The following is a 23,621-nucleotide window of genomic DNA, read 5'->3' as shown; positions in this document are numbered from 1 at the left end:
AAAGACAGAGTTGGAAACATCTTGAATTTTTTTTTTTTTTTTTTTTTTGTCTTTTCCCACAAATTTTATATGTATGGAAATTGTAGAATATCCAAGGTAGGCTACACATTTCTAGTTATTGTGCAGTTAATTATCATATTGTATTTTCAGAAAGTTTTGGAATATTTTTCCTCTCCCCAAATTTGTCACTACCAAATAATTTAATAAGAAGGCTTATATTGATCTATTCATATTTTGTTTACATCTACCTTTGCAAAAAAAAAAAAAAAAAATCTTCACAGGTAAATCAATAACAATTACAATTTTGACAATATTTCAAGTGTAATTTACAAGATTTGTTGTATTTTGAATCCAATCGTTCTTTGTAAAGTTAATCATACTGATTTCAAAGTTAAGGATTCATTACAATCACTATAATAAAATCTTAGCTGATAATTCAATACCTTATTTTTAGACAAAACATGCATGTTTTGGTTGTGACGGCACATTTTCTGTAGTGACAGTAATGTATTGGTAGCGACCACATCACTTTACAGAATTTAAAAAAAAACCTACTAAAACATACTAAGATACTAATGATTTGCATAACTGTACAAAAAATTTGTTTATTTCCCCCAAATAAATGATTATGTGTTCCCTTTTGTCACTACCAAAACAATGATGACATGTTTCGGTCATGACTGTTGGGACAGCCACCTCCCAATTGAAAGTACCCAATAAATGATGATTTTATATATATTAAGCTTACTGATATTTTAAATATTATTGTGGGATTCAGTAGATAATAGAAGGATCTTAGTAAACATCTAAGATTTGAATACTTAAATGCTTTTTAAATGTGTTTTTTGTGGGACAGCAGTTTGCACCAATTCTGTAGAATGGCCCATATAGGTCAAATTCCTAAACAACAACAAAAAAAGGGGTTGCAGCTTAATGTCCATGGGAAAATATGTTTATTATGGAAATATATTACAGTAAGATTGTTACATAACAAATTTTGATGCAATAAAGAAGGTCTAATTTAACATTGTTTATCCTCCAAAACAGACAGAATGGAGAGAGTGTAGAATGGCAAAAAGGTTTTGGCAAAATACGGTAGATGTATTTCTTTAAAAAAATAAATAAAAAAAAAGCCTAAATTGAAAGGTCAGGAAGATGGATATGAGGACAAAGAGGAGAGCAACAGAGAGGAAGAGGATAGAGATCAGAAGGAGACAAATGAGATGTCAAAAAGACAAAAATAATGACAAAAGAATGTCTGTCTATTTTAAAGTTCAGGCTATATGTATATAATAAGTTGCATTTGTGGGTGTTATAGCACAATTCTTAACACCAAACCCCGGGCCTCACTAATTTTCAGTGTATATCGTTTTACATCAACATTTCTTTAACATTTTATTATTATCATTATTATTATTATAAAAGCTTAACACTTAACACTTTATGCTCACAACATGTATTTAAAGGTTGTATCAGCGATTTCAGGCCCAAACATAAATTATCACATTCATCTAATCTTTCATAACGATCCGCTAGCTGCCCGCCCCATGCCTGCCCGACGGGTGGGTGTTGTGAGGTTTTCGCGTGCAGCCGTCATAGGCAGCCGTGCACGAGCGCAAAACCTCACAACACCCACCCCTGTCGGTGATTGGTTGGAACATTATTTATTTTGGTTTTGAGTGGTGGTGAAACCAACTTTTTTTGTGTGCAGATCTCAGAGCCTAGGCTACAGAGACGCGTTTTTTTGATGACCTGCTTATGGGGCGGGCAGCTAGCGGATCGTTAGGAAAGATTAGATGAATGTGATCATTTATGTTTGGGCCTACAACCTTTAATATAGGTTTAGAGTCAGGGTTTGGTTTAATGTTAGTTGCTTGTAATTAAGCATAGTTTACTGCTATTTCTGTAGTAAATACTGTTCATGTGTCACAAGGACAGATCAAAATAAAGAGTTACCAAAACTACATTACCATATTGCCTCTTCTGTTTATTTTCCTGTTTAATTAGTTAAAAAACAAAATTGTGTGTATATATGATATGCATAAATCTAGGTCATTTTCTTTTCTTTCATTAAACAGGACTTAGCCCAGTATGTAAATGAGGTGAAAAGAGACGTTGAGACTCTGAGGGAGATTGATCAGTATCAGAGATCCATAGAGAATTTGGTAAGTTGTACATAATAAGCATGCCCTCTGCTTTTAAAAGCATAGTTTACTTACGTCATCGTTGTTTTCCTGTCTGTTCATGAACTTCCCTTCACAGAATCAGTGCTTACTTTCTTACGGAAGACCGAAGGGTGACGGTGAAGTCCGTTTGGTGTCAAATGTGGACAAACGTAGACAGGACAGGTGAGGCTTAAGGCAAAAACCTTTACTGCAGTCCACTCCTGTTTTTACTTTCATGCCATGTCATGACGTGTCGATGCTGCAGACATATTTTTTTGTTCGACGTCGCTGTAATCGTCTGCAAGAGGCGTGGGGACAACTATGAGATGAAGGAAGTGATCGACCTCAATCATTTCAAGATCACAAATAACCCCACCACTGATAAGGACAGCAGAAAGGTCAGTGAGAAACATAGTAACAGGAGGTTTTAGGCTCAGAAAACTGCACCCAAACATCAAACAGTCATATTTTTCTCATGATCCCAACATCTGCTCATATTCATCATATTGTTCCATTCTGAAGTGTTTTATAGAGGTCGGACTAGAATAGAAATCACTCGAGCGTTCTTGTCTTCTTCACACATGGCTCAACATAACTCTCCCTTAGATCTCTTTTGATCTGTTAGTGTCATAGAATAGTCTGATTTTTTTTTTTTTCCTCTGTAAAAAGTGTTTATGTCCTCCAGGATACTGTAGGATATTCTAGCGATATCCAAACCATTTTAAGGACGGTGTGACTTACCAAAGTGCTTTTTTATGCAAATGAGCTGTGCTGTTGTAAGCTCTTTGAAACCGCATAAGTCAGTAAAATTTTCAAATGCAGTACATAGGAAAAGTTGAGGTCTTTATCATTTCAGATCGAATACACGGTGTAAAAAACCTTTTTTAGATCAAATAAATAATGCTAAAAAACAAATGTTCAAACAACCTCCAGGAAGTACTGCTTCTCAGTGCAGTTTTCCAGCTACAATATGCTTTATATATAATTACACTGTATGTAAATATATACTGTGTATATATGAGTTGTTTTCATGAAATGGCCATTTATGCGGTGTTGCCCTTGATGTCTTTGCTGTCCATGTACATTTCTTATAGGAAGTATGAGATGAAGAACATAATACTGAAGTATTTAAAAACATGTTAATAAAGAAAACAACTTTCATAGAACTATTCAATCCATTTTTTTTATAATTCATCCGTTAACATTTATTAAGCCTTAAAGTTCTGCATAATTAAGGGCGTGGCCACTTGAGTGACAGGTGGATTGCCGCTGCTGTCACTACTAGCCGTTTGTCTGCTGTCTGTCAGCGTCACGTCACCTCAGCTAATTTCACCTGCTGAACTTGGCATCTCTGCCGTGTTTGTGCTTTTTTCGGGATTATTTTATACAATTTAATACACGCATTATTGCCCACGCCGTTGGATTCCGTTGTTGTCGAGTATCGAGAGAACAACCAGCGCTGTTTTTCCAGTTGTTTTCCTCTGTGAACATGCACTAATGGATGTCTGACAATTTCATTGCTTTTTGCAATGTTGCTCTCACGGAACAGATAGACTACCAGATTTACCGTCAGATGAAATCCTGCAGGTGTCGGTGCTTTCACCGTCCATGTAATAAATGCACATCCTTGAATGAGCGTGGATTTCTAGCGCATTTACTTCTTAGGTAATATCTATGGTTTAATCCATTTGAGAGGCGGCCAAAATCAGAATTTAAAATGGACTGAATAAAGCTCTTTACGAACTTGACGTGCGATGCCGCGCTGACTGACATGCATGCGCATGAATCACTGTCACACGCACAAGCTCACAGCAATAGTGTAGCCTAAGTTACTGCATAATACATTTTTAACTAGCAGAATAATACAGCATCACGATACACATGGTCTCACTTTTAGCCATGTCTTTTAACTATTATAGTATTTCGATGGACAAAAACATGAACTTTAACTATTAGCTTTCAGGGGCGGAGCTACGGGTGGGCCTGGGTGGGCCTAGGCCTAGTGACCGCTTGCCCACCCAGTCAGATCCAGGGAAATAATTTATTTTATTTTATTTCAACTAGCAGCGCCCTTTTTATTATTATTACAATAATTATTTATTGTTATTACAAAAGTGGCTAAACCGCTATCTGTGATACATTTAATGAAGAAAAACGTCTTGAAAATGGCTTTACATCATCAAGTCAGCTGTCACTTTAGCGCGAGGCCCTGTGCAGTCGCACACTTGGTACTGCCAGCAGCATATAGCATTAGCTCCTAAGCCTGAGCAAACTCGATCATGTCGAGCTAGGCGGGCATGGTTTAAGCAACCAGACACCTCAGCTCCACCCACGTCCCGCCTCTTTGCCCATTTTCTGTTATCCGGGAGTGATGCGCTGGTGACGGCCAGACCTGTTCAAGCTGAAAAAAAGCACCAAATTATCAAGCTGTCCCTTAGACTGTAATGGTAAGTGTAACAGATCAGGCTAGAGAGCCCATCGCATACTGTTGCATGTCGTGTGAATCAGAAGTGGCCATATTAAATTGTGTATATATAGAGGTTGCAGAACTGTGTACTTAGATTTTTTTTTTCAGTCTGTGAAGGCAGACAGCTCAACCTCAGGTTACCTTTGGTTTTCTGATGTTCTTTCTGGGCTTAGCAATAGTCGTACAGATGTAAAAATAATGCGGACGTGTCTTTAAACTTGTGATATTTTTTTCTCTTTTATGCCTTTCACCAAAAGGAAGGTTTCTTCTGAACAGATGGTCTGGTGAAATCTGTCTCAAGGAGACCTTGGCCAAGCAAAGCCCTGCTGGCTTTTCTGTTTGAAGTGCCTTTCTGCCACTCCTCAGGACACATACACACACTTAATACACTGAAGGATTTTATTCCTTCAACCACAAAACACACAGACATGGCCACATAAAAATCTTTAAGAATATAGTAAAACTTTATAATAACCATCATTAATAAACATTATCACATTTATGTAATGCTCAAATAATGTATACATTTACTTTAACACATTTACTTTTGGAGGAAAGAAAAGCTTGTAATAGTTATTGCAAGGGCTTTAATTATATTTAAATAATAAAAAAAGACTGCTTTTACTACTTTTAAAGTCTCACCTGGGTTTAATTTATAAATACATTTTTTTCCCCTTTTATTGAAAAATATGGGTTTTTTTCTGTTCATGTGTACTGAACACATCCTCATATTTCAGTCTTTTGATAACACACGGAACAGAATATTATGCTTTTCATGTTAGATTAGATAAACATATTGACTGTATTAAGCTAATTTAATTTCGTAAGTTAACATGTAAACTTTGGCAGCTCATTTTCATATTCTTTATTTGTTAAGGATTCTGTCAGGTTTGTTATTAACCTGTTGATAAGAGTTACTATTGCCAGAAATACTTGGCAAAATTGTCTGACTCGAACAGTGTTATTTTAATACTATTGATATACTATTATAGTATTTATTAATATTTTGAACTAACTTTTACTTTTATAGTTTTTAATTTAATTTTAGTTTTAGTATTCTTTTTTTGTGTTTTGTTCATTTTAATTTCTATTTAGCTTCAATTAATTTTATAACACTTTTACTTTTAGTAATTATAGTATTTCAACTTATTTCAGATAGTTGCTAAGGCAACTCTTCTAAATTTCATTTACGTTTTTTATCTAATACTTTTAATTTATTACAGCTCTATTTCAATTACTACAAATAATATTTAATAGTTTTAGTTTTACAACACTGGCCCGGACAGAGGCAAGGATGGGATGCTGCGAATGTAGTCTGCATAAATGCTACGCCACAAATGTACTTATGCACAGCACACACACATACACATTTTCACATACACACTGAATAGTTGCTGATGAATGTGTTGACTCACCCAAGGTTGCCTCTGGCTGTCTATTACCGTATAAAATAAAATGAGCCCTTTCCCCCAGTCACCCACCAAGCCTCACCGCAATCTTCCATCACAGCTTTAAACCAAACACCACAACCCTTTAATTTTCCAGTACATCAACTTTTTGTGCCACTTATTACAAAAAGTCTTAATGTAAATGCATATTTGAAAGATAGGTCTTTACATAAAAGTCTAATTTGTATCTTTTAAGCAGTTATTTTGCTGTGTCTTGTCCTCTGGCAGTGGTCCTACGGGTTCTTCCTCACCCACCAGCAGGGGCAGATTGGATTTGAGTTCCTGTTCAAGACAAAAGAGCTGAAGAAGAAATGGCTGGACCAGTTTGAGATGGCCATGTGAGTTTGAAACTTTGGTCCCAAAAATCACAGTTCTGTCACATTTACTCACCCTCTTGTTGTCCCAAACTTTCTTTGTTCCATGGAACGCAAAAGGAGAAGTTTTGTTTTGTTTAGTCTTCAAGCTTTAAAAACAGCACAAAAGGTACTGGAAGGTATGAAATTATGAATTGAAGTAATTCACTGATAATCTTCCCCTCCATTGAGCTGTTAACCAAATTGTTGAGATCCAACTTAAGATAACTGTTTTTTGAGAGCGAGTAAATGACAATTTGTAAATTTAAATCAACTACTAATTATTTAAATGTGAAAATTTGAAATCGGTTGGGTGATCTTTCATACTTTCAAACTGCATTCAAAATAGAATAGTGCATATGACAATAGGAAACATCTGCTTTTTTATGTTAGAGAGAGAGAAAATGTTTGCACACATCATCTTCTATTCAATATAGCACCCAGCATGATTATATCGATGCCATTTGATGTCAAGCAGCTTACTTCTCTCTAGTACATGGTGACATTCTGCACCTGGGATGCTGTTGAGATTTGATGGCACAGTGTATTTACAAGGGCTACGCTGAAAGAAATGAATAGTGAGAGAAGAGGGAGGGAAACTAACGAAAGTTCTGATTTGGAATTTGTGTAGGTTCAAAAGAATACGCCACGCCTCGTGCAGAGAGTCTGAAATTATGTTTCCTCTCCCTCTTGATTTATATGTCACCCTTTAAAAAATGTGTTTCTGTACGCACACGTATACATGTGGTTGACTGCGTAATGATCTGAAAGGTGCATTCAAACAACAAATTACACCTGCTGCATGCACACCGCTCTCTTGATGCAAGAATCAATCTTAGAGTTGTTTGGGCAAAGAGATTCCCCAATGCTCTGATTCGTGCCCAGAATCTGTTTTTGGTTCCTGCCTCCACGGGCCACAACACTTAAACATGCAGTTTAACTCACACAGTTAGTTTGTCATTTTTCCAATCAGTCAACTTTGCACCATCGTTTTTCCATATTTCCCATTTTCCATTTCAGATCTAATATTCGCCCTGAGAATGCCACGTTTAACTCTCACCTCTTCAGAATGCACACATTCGAGATGGCCACCACCTGCAGCTCCTGTCATATGCTTCTCAGGTGAGCTGTCATTACACTTCTGAGGCTGCTGTAAATTGTGTGTTGAAACAAGTTAATCAGTATTAACCACTCGGATCATTAAAATAAAGACCTTATGAAATTGCTTGATGAGCACAGTTTTTTTCTGTGCTTTCTGTGCAGTGACATTGTAAATGTGAATAAATCTTCAAAAATATAGTTTTGGGGTAGTTAGGGTAGATGCCATATTAAACTTGACACAGATGAAAACAAGGCTGCGAGAGATAGGCCATATACTAAACGGAACCCCGCAATCTTCCTCCGAGTCCACACTCTTGTGATGTATTGCTATCCTAGAATTGCCTTAAAGGGGTCATATGATGCTATTTTTGAAGATCATTATTTGGTGTATTTGGTGTAATAGAATATTACCATGTTGTAATGTAAAAAAAAAAAAAAAAAACATTATTTTTCACATACTGTATATTATTGTTCTAAATAATATACCCCAACTTTCTAAAACGCGTCGATTTCTACAAAGCCCCTCCTTCCGAAAAGCGTAGTGTGCTCTCATTGGCCAGCTGATCCAGTGCGTTGTGATTGGCCGAACATCTCAAGCGGGTGTCGGAAATGTAACGCCCCTAACCATAATGGAGCTTCAGCTTCCAAAGTCAGTTAATAATGTTGTCAGTTTTATCATATCAGTTTGAGCCTGAGTCGGATTCTGAAAATGCTGATGACCAATCCGATCGATCGGATACTCGTATGTATTTGCGGTACGCAAGCCACTGTTCAGCTGAACGTGACAAACGCCGCCTGGAACACAGCCAGTCTTGTACTCTTCCAGGTTCGCATCAGGAAACTGCGCTGCACACCAACGAACATTTGGGTTGTACTGTTCTGGAGCATTGTTGTGAATAAATCTTAACCACTGGTCCTAATTGTGTCCACTTTCGGAAGGGCAAATAAAGTGCTGCCTTTGCTTTCGCATAGAAACACACAGCGTCTCCACAAAATGGTGGCGACAACACTAATGACAACTGAAGCCACGCCTTCTTTCTTTGAGCATTTGGGCGGCATTATGCAAATATTTCCACCTAGTGACGTAGGTCGGTAAGTGAGGATTCGATCGAGGCGTTTTACCTAGGTCTGGATATAGCTCAGATTTCTACAAACAGATTTATTCTTTGTTACTTTGCAGATCTTATACATGGACAAACAGCTACATAACACACTAAAGAAAAAGGAAAACAAGAAAACTCATAAGTTGACCCCTTTAATGTAGTTTTTATTGCCTCTATTGATTTGTGGAGGAATTCCAATGAGGAAAAGAAAGTCATGTCTATTCTCAAAACAAACATAAAACAAACAACAGAACTATATAAAGGCTATTCACGAGATCATATTTAAACTAAAGGATTTATATTTTTATTAATTTGATATGCTACTGGTAATGATAAAGATTGTTGTAAATTTAAATAAATAAATTTTTTGTAAATAACAATAATTTACAAAATTATTGTAGAGAGAAACAATGTCTTTAGAATCCCTTTCAGAATGATTTTTTTTTTCCATCTGATGACATACAAAAACATTGACAGCCAATCAGAATCCATCATGCTTTAAAGAGCTTGAGCATTTAAAATTGTAGATGACAAAACAGCAGAGCTCGCTTATAACGAACAGAAAGTTAACGTACGTTCTTGTGGACGCTAATATAGCCGAACATGTTTATGGAGTTTTTATCTATTGAAAGTTTTTTAGAAAGATGTTTCATCAGCAGTTGTTAAACAACAGTATAATTCATTGAACAAATTGTAGTGGTTCCTCAAAGCCTTCTTTTTATTTCTGTCAAAAATTAAATATGATGCTACCCTGACTAAGTTCTATTGAAGCTAAATGGCATGGCCTAAAAGTTGATTTATTGGGGTCTGTAATAGTCATGTAAGGTATGTGTATGTAGATCAATAAAAGTCAGTGTTGACCCTTGTGACCTTTTCTATCCTCATGCTCTTCAGGGGAATTTTTAACCAAGGCTATCTTTGTACTAAATGTGGAAACGGAGCTCATAAGGGCTGTCTGGGAAGACTAGGAGCCTGTGGAAGGGCAGGTAATGGTCAGTAAAGAGCTTCTCCATGTTGGCATTTCATATTTGACAAAAAAGGATAAAGAGAGAGAGAGAGAGCGACAAATTCAATCACACTTCCTTAAATAACTTCCAACCTGGTTTCCCGTATACGCTCAACAGAATATTCCCTTACTATTAGAATAAAAGGACAGAATTCCGGTATGCACCACATCCTCAGGGGACAATGTTTTTGCATTCTGCTGCATTTCCCTTTTCCTTTATTTTTCTATACAAACATTTTGACCACTGCACTCACGTCCAAAAACATGGTGCACAAGTTAATAGTTAAACATTTTTATAGTAAGTTTTTAATATAATATAAAAAGCAAGGACAAGGAGTATGAATCTAGAAACAGGTCTATTTTGCAGAACTGAGGAAATCCAGAAAGTACTGCCACACAGTTTGAAATTAATGATGTGAGTTTGGCTTAAAAACCAACAAATAAACTAATAAAAAAAACATATACCCTCCAAGTGAGTCTAAAGATTTCCAGTTTAAGAGTATTATTATTATTATTATTATTATTTTGTTGTTGTTGCAAGGATCATATCCAGCAATAAAGATAGATGTTTGGTGTCTGGGAGAGTAAAAAGAAGTTCACCTCATCTCTAGACCTTGTTTTTTTCTTCTATTCCATTCGCCCTGTGCCTCACGCTTAAAAAAAAAGAGCAAAAACGTGTTTTGTGTGAAAATTCCGTTTAGTGTGGCTCTCTAGATATATGGCAACTAATTTAACTACTTGCTTGCTGGAAATGTCTATAATACTCAATATAATGCCACAGAATTGTAATTTGTACATGTACAGCCTTTTGCTGCCTTTACAGTTTTCTTTTACTCTCTCATTATGATCTCAGATGTTGCTGTTCAAAAAGCTAAGGTGAGATAACCGACATTAATCTTAATCTAAACTGACTGTCCATACTGTACACTTCAAACATAATGCATGCCATTTCCAGACTGTGAATATAACATGATCTTCCTCTATGTATGTTTGGAAGTAGAGGAAAATTATTGTGTAATGCAGCCTGAAGTATATGTTTTATTGTCCTTTAAATGTATGTTTACTGTACTGACAGAATGCAGTCTTAAATAGGAAAGACAGAATCATTGTTAGATTGTTTCTTTGTGTCAGTGTGTAAAATCATTTTGACCACATTTTTACCAGTGTTGCTAAAAGTAGATAATAATAGCTGAGTGTGTTCATATTGCATAGAATCTGTTAATGATATTCTCTCTCCTCTCTTATTTCACAGAGAAAGACAACACCTCGGAAACAAGAAGACCCAGGTAGGAGTCTTTGTCTTCAGCATGTTTCTGTATATAGACTGTGACGTTTTCAAAACTGCTGTAAAGGCCTTTTATGTACTCTACTTTAAACATTTGTTGCTCTGTATAGTCTTCTGGGAACTCTGGGAACTTAGTAATTCTGTGGATTCAGATCTACAGTGGGGAGAACAAGTATTTGATACACTGCCGATTTTGCAGGTTTTCCTACTTACAAAGCATGTAGAGGTCTGTAATTTTTATCATAGGTACACTTCAACTGTGAGAGATGGAATCTAAAACAAAAATCCAGAAAATCACATTGTATGATTTTTAAATAATTAATTTGCATTTTATTGCATGACATAAGTATTTGATCACCTACCAAACAGTAAGAATTCCGGCTCTCACAGACCTGTTAGTTTTTCTTTAAGAAGCCCTCCTGTTCTCCACTCATTACCTGTATTAACTGCACCTGTTTGAACTCGTTACCTGTATAAAAGACACCTGTCCACACACTCAATCAAACAGACTCCAACCTCTCCACAATGGCCAAGACCAGAGAGCTGTGTAAGGACATCAGGGATAAAATTGTAGACCTGCACAAGGCTGGGATGGGCTACAGGACAATAGGCAAGCAGCTTGGTGAGAAGGCAACAACTGTTGGCGCAATTATTAGAAAATGGAAGAAGTTCAAGATGACGGTCAATCTCCCTCGGTCTGGGGCACCATGTAAGATCTCACCTCGTGGGGCATCAATGATCATGAGGAAGGTGAGGGATCAGCCCAGAACTACACAGCAGGACCTGGCCAATGACCTGAAGAGAGCTGGGACTGAAGATTGAAGATGGGTCGTGGCTGGGTCTTCCAGCATGACAACGACCCGAAACACACAGCCAGGGCAACTAAGGAGTGACTCCGTAAGAAGCATCTCAAGGCCCTGGAGTGGCCTAGCCAGTCTCCAGACCTGAACCCAATATAAAATCTTTGGAGGGAGCTGAAAGTCCGTATTGCCCAGCGACAGCCCCGAAACCTGAAGGATCTGGAGAAGGTCTGTATGGAGGAGTGGGCCAAAATCCCTGCGGCAGTGTGTGCAAACCTGGTCAAGAACTACAGGAAACGTATGATCTCTGTAATTGCAAACAAAGGTTTCTGTACCAAATATTAAGTCCTGCTTTTCTGATGTATCAAATACTTATGTCATGCAATAAAATGCAAATTAATTACTTAAAAATCATACAATGTGATTTTCTGGATTTTTGTTTTAGATTGCCTCACTCACAGTTGAAGAGTACATATGATAAAATTTACAGACTTCTGCATGCTTTGTAAGTGGGAAAACCTGCAAAATCGGCAGTGTATCAAATACTTGTTCTCCCCACTGTATGTGGCCGTTCCAGATAATAACAAAACAGTTTATCATCAGAATGACTACTTTAAACAGCAGTTCTCGCTTTTTTGACCTTTTAATACATTATATGCACTTTTCAAATTTAATTTGTCACACATCGGGACCATTTAAAATGATCTAGTGAAGACCAAATAGTTTACTATTAGCAGTCTGACTTAGCTCCTTTCCGCACCTGTTTAAATTATTTATTTTAGAACTAATATCTTTGAGTCCACAAAGCAACAATTTAGCATGTTGTGTGAGATTTGTGAGCTTTATATGAGCCTGGTAAAGTCTGAGACATATCACAATCCCTTTCCCTTGCTATCTCTCCATTCACCTTGGGTCTATTTACGGTCTTATCAATGCAAAAAAGTCTGTATATTAAATTAAAAAAGTGGAAAAAATGCAATAATTATAAAATAATAAATGCATCATTTATTGAATGAGAATGATCACACAATATAATATGTATATTTATAAAAAATATAAAAAACTATCATTTAAAAAACACAGTTATAACCATTTATTATAATGTGGACATTATTTCGTGTTTTTGTGTTTTGTACATTTTGTTGAAAGCATTTACCACCAAAAAAAAAAAAAGCATTGCAGAATATTCTGCAAGGATTTACAGATATGATCATTCTCAAATCATATGAGATTATTAAGTTATAAAGAGATTATATGAGTTATTAAATGTGTGTGTGTGTGTGTGTGTGTGTGTATGTATGTATATATATATATATATATATATATATATATAAATATATGAAGAGTTCAGATGCAAAAGCCTCTAAGTGCCATCTGAAATTTTCTTCTAGAATGATAATTTTTATAAAGCTTGTATATTTAAGTTTAGTAATTTCACTTAAATGACAATTAATAGGAAATTTGCATTGCCATTTAAGTGAAATTATTGAACTTAAATATACGAGCTTGATAAAAATGATCATTCTAGAAGAAAATTTCAGATGGCACTTAGAGGCTTTTGCATCTGAACTCTTCATATATATATATATATATATATATATATATATATATATATATATATAAATATATATAAATAAATATATATATATATATATACACACACACACACACACACACACACACATATATATTACAAAATTAATAAATGAATTAATATGTATTATGAAGAAATTAATACTTTTATTTAGCAAGGACGCATTAAACTTTGAATTGATCAGAAGTAAAATGAGCAATCATGTTTCTTGTAAAAAGTATTTTGAAAGTAAAGTTTTGCCAACTGTGTGGCAACCTTGTTATGTATTTTGTCATTCTCAGAAGTATTACTTGTAAACAGTCAGGAGAGTCATTTTACTCCAAAAACACTGCCACATCATTTTATTTTCAGAATGGTGAAACTTCATGCTCAGCTTAAACAAGTGCTGATTTTCAAAATTGCTACAGTTCTGTTTTGCTCTTCTGGGACTAAAAAACAATCCTAAAGTGCTGAAGGGGCGTGTTCATGTTTATGGTAGGAAGAAGTGGTCAAAAACAATGCATTATAGAAACAGCACAAAATTGCCCTGCTCATTTTATTGCTGTTTAATTTGAATGATTCATTTCTGATTTAACAGAGTATTTTGACCAACTTGTTACTTTTAAATAAGCTCAAGTGTTCTGACAGCTAAAGTGAAAGAAGTTTACAGTTGAAGCAGCTTTATTATCTTCATTATCTGCACAGTTCTCTGTAATGGAATGAAAAAAAAAAATAGCTTTGGCACATTTGGTCGTATTAATTGGAACATTCACTTCTACAACATTGTACTTATCAGTAACTACAGCTGATTGAGTGCTTTATTGTGAAGTTGTAATATGAACATACATAAATGGAATAAATGGATTCTTTCTTCAGAAAATCTAATTTTCACACCAATTTCAGCAGGTGGAACACCTCCTTGGTTCAGGCCGTTGATACATTGAAGATAACAAGTCAATTTATAAGTTAACAAAGAACACATGATGAGTTGTTTTAGGATCACTAACTGCCACACTGCTTTGAGAAAACTGTACTTGTATCGCCAGTTGTGGTTTTAAGAATTTTGTCACAAATTTGACACTCCCGGTGAACATCATATAAAACACCTGGGATGTCAAATATGTGTGTCCTTTTAGTTACCTTCAGGCAATTGCTGCTGAGCACCAGTCAGAGCTGCCAGGGTAAATTCAATGGGCTGTAATGGCAGGAAAACTCCTCTGCGTGTCTGACAGTCAGTAGTGGTCTCATTACACCTTAGTTATTGCTGCTACCATCTTATTGTTCATGATACAAAACACCTCAGCTTACATAGAGTATGATGTCATGTAGTAATGTCTGCTGAAATTCAGCCTAGCCATCTGGGCCCGGTTTCCCGATAACACTCACTCTTAGCCTGCTAAGAAGACTCGAAAGATATATCTTACCAAATTTGTTTATTTTCCTAAGTGTGTTCCCCGAACTATACCTTAGAAAGCTGCTTAAGATATACCTTCTTACGTGCGACGTGACCCGGCGCTGTCCGTGGCGATGGTGCTGAATTGTTTGAAATCGATGGCTCGAGAATCAATTATTCTCTCGTGCAGGGGCTGTTTATGTGAAAAAGCGGTCATCTTTATAAAAGAAGCACTTCAGAAATAGTTGAAATTGCAATTTATTATGATTATTGGATATTATAAAAAATAATCCAAACTATAATAGCCTATAATAGCCTAACCTACATATTTTAAAATTGTAACATATAGCCTATTGCTGCCACAATAACCTTTTAAAAAATGTACGTGCCGCCTTTTCTTTCCCATCTTTGTTCGCTGAGGTGGAGCTGCGATGAAATATTGTTCTTGTGTAAATACTTTCCAGCATTTCAGTAATAAAAGTTTACATCTTGCGTACGGTGCTCGGCAGTGATCAAAAAGGATTTAAACCGTGAATTTTGAATCTCTTGTAAACTCGGATATGTGGATTCAGACGGCAATTAAATTACCACACGACCTGTTTGTCAAAAAACAGAAGGTACTAATTTGGCCAGGGATTTTTACGCGGATTGGGTGAGAAAAACACTGATATTATGGATTCGGACGGCACTAAAATCACCGACTTACCCCTGTAAATGTTTAAAATACCGGACGAGCCCATGAGAAACAATATTAGCGTCCGAATATGACTTAACTGACAGTAGCCTATGCTTTCACTGGCCTTTAAAAGAGCGTTTTAATTCAATTCATAATATTGTATAATAATATAATTAAAAATCTAACAACAATCAGTGTAATGACAATTTTATTCTTTGCATGAAAACACTTGAATTAGCCTAATTTAATACTGTCTGGGTGTATTAAAACTTCAGAATTATATTCATTTAGACCTGAACAACGCTAAGAGAGAGCTACGAATGGTCCAGACCAACCTTACGAAAGTGTGACTTACAAAAGATATACTTAGCGTACGAACGTTTCGGGAACCGTCCCATAAGGTTAAGAGAGAGGTTAAGGAATAGGTTAAGAACTACTTAGAGATAAGAATGCTTTGGGAAACCGGGCCCAGATGAATACATTTGATTTTAAAATACTAAAATTGTAATAATATTTAACAATATTACTGTTTTTACTATGTTTTAATTAAATAAATGCAGCTTTCGTGAGCATAAGAGACTTGAAAAACATTAAACAAATCTTAACCCATTCTTTTGAATAGTAGTGAATATACATTTACATACACTTATGCATACATACATGCATACATATAATGGTCATATTTAAAGTGCCTTTATTATGCTATTTTAAAGTTTCCTAATTTTGTTTTGGAGGTCTCCTACAACAGGTTTACATGCATCAAAGGTCAAAAAACACTTTCATTTTCTCATAATATACAGTGCACATCACCGCATTGTTCATTGAATCTCAACCGACTCATGAATGAATCAGTCTCTCTAAATCCCTCCTTTCCGTGAGCTTATACTGCTCTGATTGGCCAGATGGCCCAATCTGTAGTGATTGGTTTACTGCTTACAGTGTGTGTCATAAGGCACATTACCATAACTGAACCTCAGCTCAGGAGGCTTCCTCAGTCCTCAGCACTTGTACACATTGTAAAGACAGTAACGATAACGTTGATTTTACCATATCAATCAGAGTGCGAGTACGATGATGGAACTTTGGAAGAACTAGTTATTCAACCCGAACCTCCATTGCAAGGACGACTTGAGCAGGCCGTTTCTCAGTGATACACAACTCATTTTGAGGTACATAATGAGATGCTGCAATTGTAATTCCTCACTATCAGCATTAACAAGTGTACATCAACAAATCGATGTGTGTGTAAATTTCTAATTTAAATGTATCAATAACGGTGCATACATTACTAACTTGAATGATTGATTTAACATTAAATTTTGCAAAACAAATCTTGCTCCACCCTTTATCTTTACTCAAAGTAGTAAGAATGACTGACAATCTGCATTAATAGACACAGTTTTAGGTAATAGTGGCCCACAGCTGATTTGCAGTAGTATTTCAGTAAGACAGTATTAATGTGAGTTAGCCGGTTAGCCGGTGACCTACACAATATAAAATACAAAACTACGTATTTTGAACACCAGGTAGAAAATATATACAACAATAATTAATCACACTTACAGGTTGTGATTCTGAGGAGCAAGTTAGTCCAAATATACTGACCTATCTTTCAGGAGAAAACGTTTTGTGAGTCCCACGTTGAACTTCTCGATTTGAGAAGAAGTCGTCAGTAAAATGATGTGCTGTGGGCTGGTCAAGTTGTTCGCGGGTGGACAACGTACAACATAGGTGGGCATTATGCAAATGTCTTTTCTAGTGACGTAGAACCATCACACAGTAGGATTCGAAACACAAACGACTCGTATTGGCGGTTCAGAGTTGATTCTTTCTTTTGGGAGACAATAACATTTATTGTGCACTTTCGACTTTACAACTTTGTAGAATGTTTACTTTCACAAACAGCTATATTACACACTGAATGAAAGGAAATATTCAGAAAACCATAATAGGGGCACTTTAAATGAACTGAATTAATTATTTGAAAAAGCCTCACAAATTTGGCTTTTAAATATGAAAATGAAGGCAAGAACCTTAGTTTAGTAACCAAAATCATTCAGTCAGTTCATTCTAGTGGCTTAGATCTCCATAAAACTCTCCAATACATGTAAAACAACAGTTTTTTTACGGTCTGCTTTAAGACCCGGGTACTTGGCAGTATTAAAAACAACAAGTTTATAGACTGGATACTAAGGAGCTATTTTATGCTAGAAGAACCCTCCATCCTCTCTCTAAGGCTTCAGGGCTGTCCTGGGTTGATTGTTGGTATGAATCGCACAGTGAAGATGCCTTTAATGACAAAAGCTCAGGAGATAACACCAAACTAACACAACATAATCCTGACGAGAACGGACAGGGTATAAATACATGGAGCAAATAAAGGGAACTAATGAGCTAATTAATGAGATGACATGTGAACTTAATGACTAATCAAACGAACTGAGAAACTGGGTCAAACTAGCAGACAAGGAAGGCAGAATCAAAACACCGGCCGGGTAACGTCGCACGTAAGAAGGTATATCTTAAGCAGCTTCCTAAGGTATAGTTCGGGGAACACACCTAGAAATGGTATACCTTCAGTTAAGTTATACCTTAAGAGTCTTCATAGCGCGCTAAGAGACAACGTTATCGGGAAACTCAGCCTTGGTCATGTTTCTTTGTGTTTTGATTCTGCCTTCCTTGTCTGCTGTCCGTGGCGATGGTGCTGAATTGGTTGATATCGATGGCTCGAGAATCAATTATTCTCTCGTGCAGGGGCTGTTTATGTGAGAAAGCGGTGTTCTTTATAAAATAAGCACTTCAGAAATAGTTTAAATTGCATTTATTAGGACTCATGGGATATTTAAAAAAATAATCCAAACTATAATAGCCTATAATAGCCTTACCTACATATTTTAAAATTGTAGGCTATCATATATTGCTGCCATAATAACCATTTTATTTTTTTATGTGCTTTCTTCTCTTTCCCATTTTTGTTCGCTGAGGTGGAGCTGCGATGAAATATTGTTCTTGTAAATACTTTCCAGCATTTCAGTAAATAAAAGTGTACGTCACGTACGGTGCTCGGCAGTGATCAAAAAGGATTTAAACAGTGAATTTTGAATCTCTTCTTGTAAACTCGGAGATGTGGATTCAGACGGCAATTAAATTACCACACAACCTGTTTGTCAAAAAACAGTAGGTACTAATTTGGCCAGGGATTTTTACGTGGGTTGGGTGAGAAAAAATACTGATATGGATTCGGACGGCACTAAAATCACCGACTTACCCCTGTAAATGTTTAAAATACCGGACGAGCCCATGAGAAACAATATTAGCGTCCGAATAGGACTTAACTGACAGTAGCCTATGCTTTCACTGGCCTTTAAAAGCGTTTTAATCGTCTGCAAGCAAATATAAAAGGTTAAACTACTATGATAGCATACAAGTCTAAACTAACTTACTGATAGTTAGCTAACTCTACATCGGGTGCCATTAGCAAAAGCTACATATACTAACTTACATACCTTCATAATCATGAATAAATGAGGAGGCGTAAAAACTTAAATCCTTTATCTAACGGAGTACTCGGGGCTCTGGAAGTCCGTTTGGCAATACGATGTACATCTGAAATGGATAGAATGGGTAGCTCCTGTAAACACCGGCTATAAAAGGTCGCCATTCCTACGCTGTGTTTACCTCAGTAGCTGAGGACCGGAAGTAGTTATATCTGTTTTGTAGAACCCGGAAGTATGTTGCGCATAACCCCTATTATAAAGAAAAACAACAGACATACACGTTTAATCACAATAATTTAGTTAGTGAGAAAATGTCAAAACCGGTACCAAAAGTCGTTCACATGACGATGTGTCGCAGTCCTCTCTGGCAGTATATAATAGTTTTGTATGAGGTAACGTTACAGAGCAGAATTTAAGTTATTAATCCATGAAAATGTTAATCCGGTTTCGGTTCGCTGTTCGCTCTGTGAAGGCGCGCGCACTTCTCCATTTCAAATGTAGTACACCAACTTAAACACGGCATGTCGCAATCTGTGACGAAGCATGCGAGAGCCAATGAGCGTTTGATATCACTGCCGTAAAACATGTCGTAATGCTTCGGGCGCAATTTTTGAATTTTAATTCACCACGAGCGCGGGATGCCGGTGTGGTGAAGTATTCGGTCACTCTGAAGTGATGGGTCCGGGCTGAGGACCCAATTAGTATGCCAGTAGTATGCCTGATCTAAATCTGTTCTCGCGATACGGTAAGGAAGTATCAGTGCAGTATAAGATCAGGTAAAGCTCATAGCACGATCATCGGATAACGTTAGCTGTATGCTATGCTACTATCTAAGCTAACTAAAAAACACACTACCAACGTGAAATGTTTAATTTCACAATCTATAGCTTCGGTTAAATACTAGTATATGAAACGTATAATTTAAAATACATTAAATACATTAATGACTCGTTATAACGTAGTACAAACGTCTTCTATAATAAAGTGATTTTGTATGATTTGTAACCAGGCACTAAAGCGATTACCCATAAAACGTGCTTTGAACCAATCGGATTGCTTGGGTCCTCAGCCCGGACCCATCACTTCAGAGTGACCGGATACTTCACCACACCGGGATTTGACGTTTACGGTCGCTGCCAAGTACACCTGGCTGCAGCCTGCAGATCGGGGCGGGGCTGCACCTAGCCCCGCCCATAACGCTTCTCATTGGTTAGGGGCAAAGTGATGACGTCGATCGAGGCGGGGCCGCACCTGGGGCTTCTCGTTGGTTAGTGGCACAGTAATGACGTCGACGCCATAGATATCATATATAAACGCTAGATGTCTCGTGCGCGCTGCTGGCCAATGGAGGTCGACGTCCGCACGTGGCGGCCATCATGCCACAGGCAGCTTGCTCACTCGTTTAATGGTGCATGTACTTTTAAACAGCCATAACTTGCTCAATTTTCTACCGATTTTCAAACGGTTTGGTTTGTTATAAACGTCAGAGATGTAGTTATGACACTGCATGCATACACTGACTGCATACATACGAATAATTATAACATACATGTTCAAGCATTCGGAATTATAGCCACGTTAATAACGTTTGTAAGAAACCAAACCGTTTGTAAATCCGTCAAGATTTCAGCGAGATAAGAGGATTTGTGTGCATGCTGATCACTCACCTTACATTAAGCCTGCCTGTGACAAGATGGCCGAACAGTGATGCCGGAAGTGACTGCGCCATAAGACATCTAGCGTTTATATATGATATCTATGGTCGACGCCACAGTAAACAGGAAATGCTGTTGAAAACTCATGCGCCATATCGCGCTGACAGCGCATGCGTCGTATTTGCGTTAAGTGGTGACGTCACGCGTCTTAAAAACGCTTGCGCAAATTTGAAATAATACTTTAATAAAATGATAAAGTATTAAAACAATTCTAAAGTAATAATGAAAGCAGCAAAAAGTAGTTGAGCATATATCCATAGTTTTAACTATGTCTGATCTAAGGTAAACATAAGGAATTACTGAGTATAGGCTATATATTGTGCAATATCTGTGTAGTATTTTAAAAGTTTTTTACATTCTGTTGCACTTCACTGTGTAAATTACAAAATTACTGTAAACATTAATGGCACCTTATATATTTCTTATTTTAATCATTCCTCTGTAATAGTTCTTGTTTATTTTTGTGCATTAGGTTATTATAAAACATTTATGCCAATAAAGTAGTTTTAAGTTAAACTAACTACATACAGTACATTGTCAATCTCTGTCTGTATCCCATATTATGCATGCCAACTCAAAAAACCAAACTCATACCAGTGATAACTTTTATTTCAAAACAAAAATAATTGTGTAAAAGAGATATGCTCACATACAGATAATCACGTACATCAACCGCACACACACACGCGTACGTACACACACACACACACACACACACACACACACACACACACACACACACACACACGTGTACGTACGTACACACACGCATACGTATACACACAGACAGACGCGTACGTACACTCACTTACACTCACACACTTACACTGACACACACACACACACACGTACGTACACACACACACACACGTACGTACACTCACACACACGTACGTACACTCACACACATACACTCACACACACGTACGTACACTCACACATGTACGTACACACACACACACACACACACACACACACGTACGTACACGTAAAATACAGAACAAACAATATTGAATAATTTTAAAGAGAGGCATTAACATAGTACAGAGTCATACAAGGAATTTATTTTTTATACATTTTAAACATATTATAGGAAAATGTTAGACAAGATATGCTTGAGTGTCATTGGCTTTGTCTGTAAAGTACCTAAGAGACTTACTTTGTTTATGAACAACAAACTAGTTAAAAAAGTTTGTCAACACAAACTTTAATTTGGCTTGAGAAAGCCTATCCTAAAAGTTTGAAATAGTTTTAAAAGCTTGAAGGTTTTCATAACCTTATATTTATATATATTTAAATATATTAATAACAATAATATCAAAATACATTTAATCAATGTATTCATAGAAAAAGAATATCCTACAATATATCTTTGTATATTAATATTAACTCTTAAATCCTAGCCTATATTTCTTCTCCTGGTTTAGTTTTGCCACTATATTTCTTTTTAAGGGCCTCTGTTGTTTTTAACTTATGGTTTTAACACTATATCCCAATAGTAACCACACACACACACACTTAGACCTACGCTGTCCTAGTTATTTGTGTGATATGATGAGTAAAGTTAGCACTACACAATCTCATTTTTACACCAATTAACATCACACTAAACGCCACTTCAGAATTAAAAATGGTAAAATAAAATGTAAATAAAATTAGAACAAAAAAAGAGTAGCTTGCCTGTAGTGTACTCACCATGCAGCGATGAACATCGGAAATGAAAACATGCTAGAATCACGTCATGACTTCACGCCACTAACCAATGAGAAGAGATGTTGGCGGGAAGAGACGTGCAGCCCCGGCCCAGGTGCGGCCCTGCCTCGATTGACGTCATCACTTGCCACTAACCAATGAGAAGCACCCCCGCCCAAATCTGCAGGCTGCAGCCAGGTGCTTCTCGATTCAAAAGATTTGGATTACACCAATCTAATAAAATTGATGTCTTTTGTGAATTTATGTTGTGTTTTAGTGTATTATGGGTCTATAGGAGAAAACGCCTTTTGTGTCTCACGGTAAATAAACCAAATATTACAAAATGGTTAAATGATTAAAGAAGGTATTTTTAAGGTTTAAAAGTGTATTTAACACCATGTAGGCTAATCCTCCAAAACGAGTTTGCAGCAGAAGGCACGAACAGAGCGAAATGTTATTATTTATGAGTAACGTTAAACTATTAATAAATGCGACTGAAAATTTAATTGATAAGACAATTGAATGCAATAGAGTCAAAACCACGATTTTAATATGCATAAGTTAAATAGGAATACATACAAATTTGTACGTCGGTAAAGTTGTTTATACTTAAATAAATTACGTTTTTTTGCTGTCAATATGTAAATATTATACGTACTCACTGTACTCTGCATTGTGAGTTGTGAGTTGGGCATGTTGACCTGCAGTTTTCAATAAAGCAGATTTGTTTTCTCAAGTCAAGTCTATTTCTTGAAACAAGACGATTCATCTTTTACAAATAACACAGCAGCTTAAAAACCTTATGACATGTCAAAAAATTTCGTTTCATCTACGATATGACTCAAAACAAGATATTTTCATGACAGATTCACTTAAGATATTCAAGATGCACTGTCTAAAAACAAGCTCCTTTATCTCACTTAAATCTTGGTCTTTAGGTGATTTTGTCTTATATTAAGTGTGATGAGATATTTTGACTATAAATTAGAAAAATATACTTGGCAAGATTTTGAGTTTTTGCAGTGCTGAGCTCCAGCACAGTGCTGTATAGGAGCAAAATCAGTGGCTGTGTTGCTTGATTTGAAATTAATTTCCATAAACTGTTTATAAGAGGCCACTAAGCATTTTTTAATAAGTGTATCATAAGCAATTTGGTAAACACTTTTCTTAACTGCTTTGGGGGCTATTTTTCTGGCTTTTTGTTGTTGTTTGTTTTTTGTCTTTGGGGAGAAATGTACATTCAGGCATATTTTGCCTAATTTCTCTCTGTTTTATAAATTTCATTTAACGCGTAACTCATCCTTTTTCATAGTTCCCTATCAGTCAGTCACGTTCGACGTTACGTCA

General features: G+C 36.4%; 1 protein-coding gene and 1 long non-coding RNA gene across 6 annotated transcripts in view; both read left to right on the top strand.

The window, feature by feature from the left end:
- vav3b (vav 3 guanine nucleotide exchange factor b) overlaps nt 1–23,621 on the top strand; it is a 65,451-nt gene that overhangs the window by 24,704 nt on the left and 17,126 nt on the right. For 2 of the 5 annotated variants that reach the window (XM_084119455.1, XM_084119453.1), the window contains exons 12-19: nt 2,079–2,165; nt 2,263–2,348; nt 2,431–2,563; nt 6,309–6,418; nt 7,454–7,555; nt 9,532–9,629; nt 10,497–10,519; nt 10,896–10,929. In XM_084119455.1, the coding sequence (XP_083975581.1) occupies nt 2,079–2,165; nt 2,263–2,348; nt 2,431–2,563; nt 6,309–6,418; nt 7,454–7,555; nt 9,532–9,629; nt 10,497–10,519; nt 10,896–10,929 (673 nt within the window). Of the gene's footprint in view, nt 1–2,078; nt 2,166–2,262; nt 2,349–2,430; nt 2,564–6,308; nt 6,419–7,453; nt 7,556–9,531; nt 9,630–10,496; nt 10,520–10,895; nt 10,930–11,436; nt 12,883–23,621 lie in introns of those variants that run through there. The other 3 variants (XM_084119457.1, XM_084119456.1, XM_084119454.1) reach the window with 3 other exon arrangements.
- Nucleotides 15,849–17,858, top strand: LOC311086533. The gene is made up of 3 exons (XR_014607088.1): nt 15,849–16,430; nt 16,552–16,896; nt 17,212–17,858. It is a non-coding gene; the product is annotated as an uncharacterized lncRNA (long non-coding RNA).

This window comes from Abramis brama (assembly GCF_963993115.1).
Source record: "Abramis brama genome assembly, chromosome: 7".
Taxonomy (NCBI): domain Eukaryota; kingdom Metazoa; phylum Chordata; class Actinopteri; order Cypriniformes; family Leuciscidae; genus Abramis; species Abramis brama.
The sequence above is the reverse complement of the archived record's forward strand: the minus strand, read 5'-3'. Positions and strand labels throughout refer to the sequence as shown.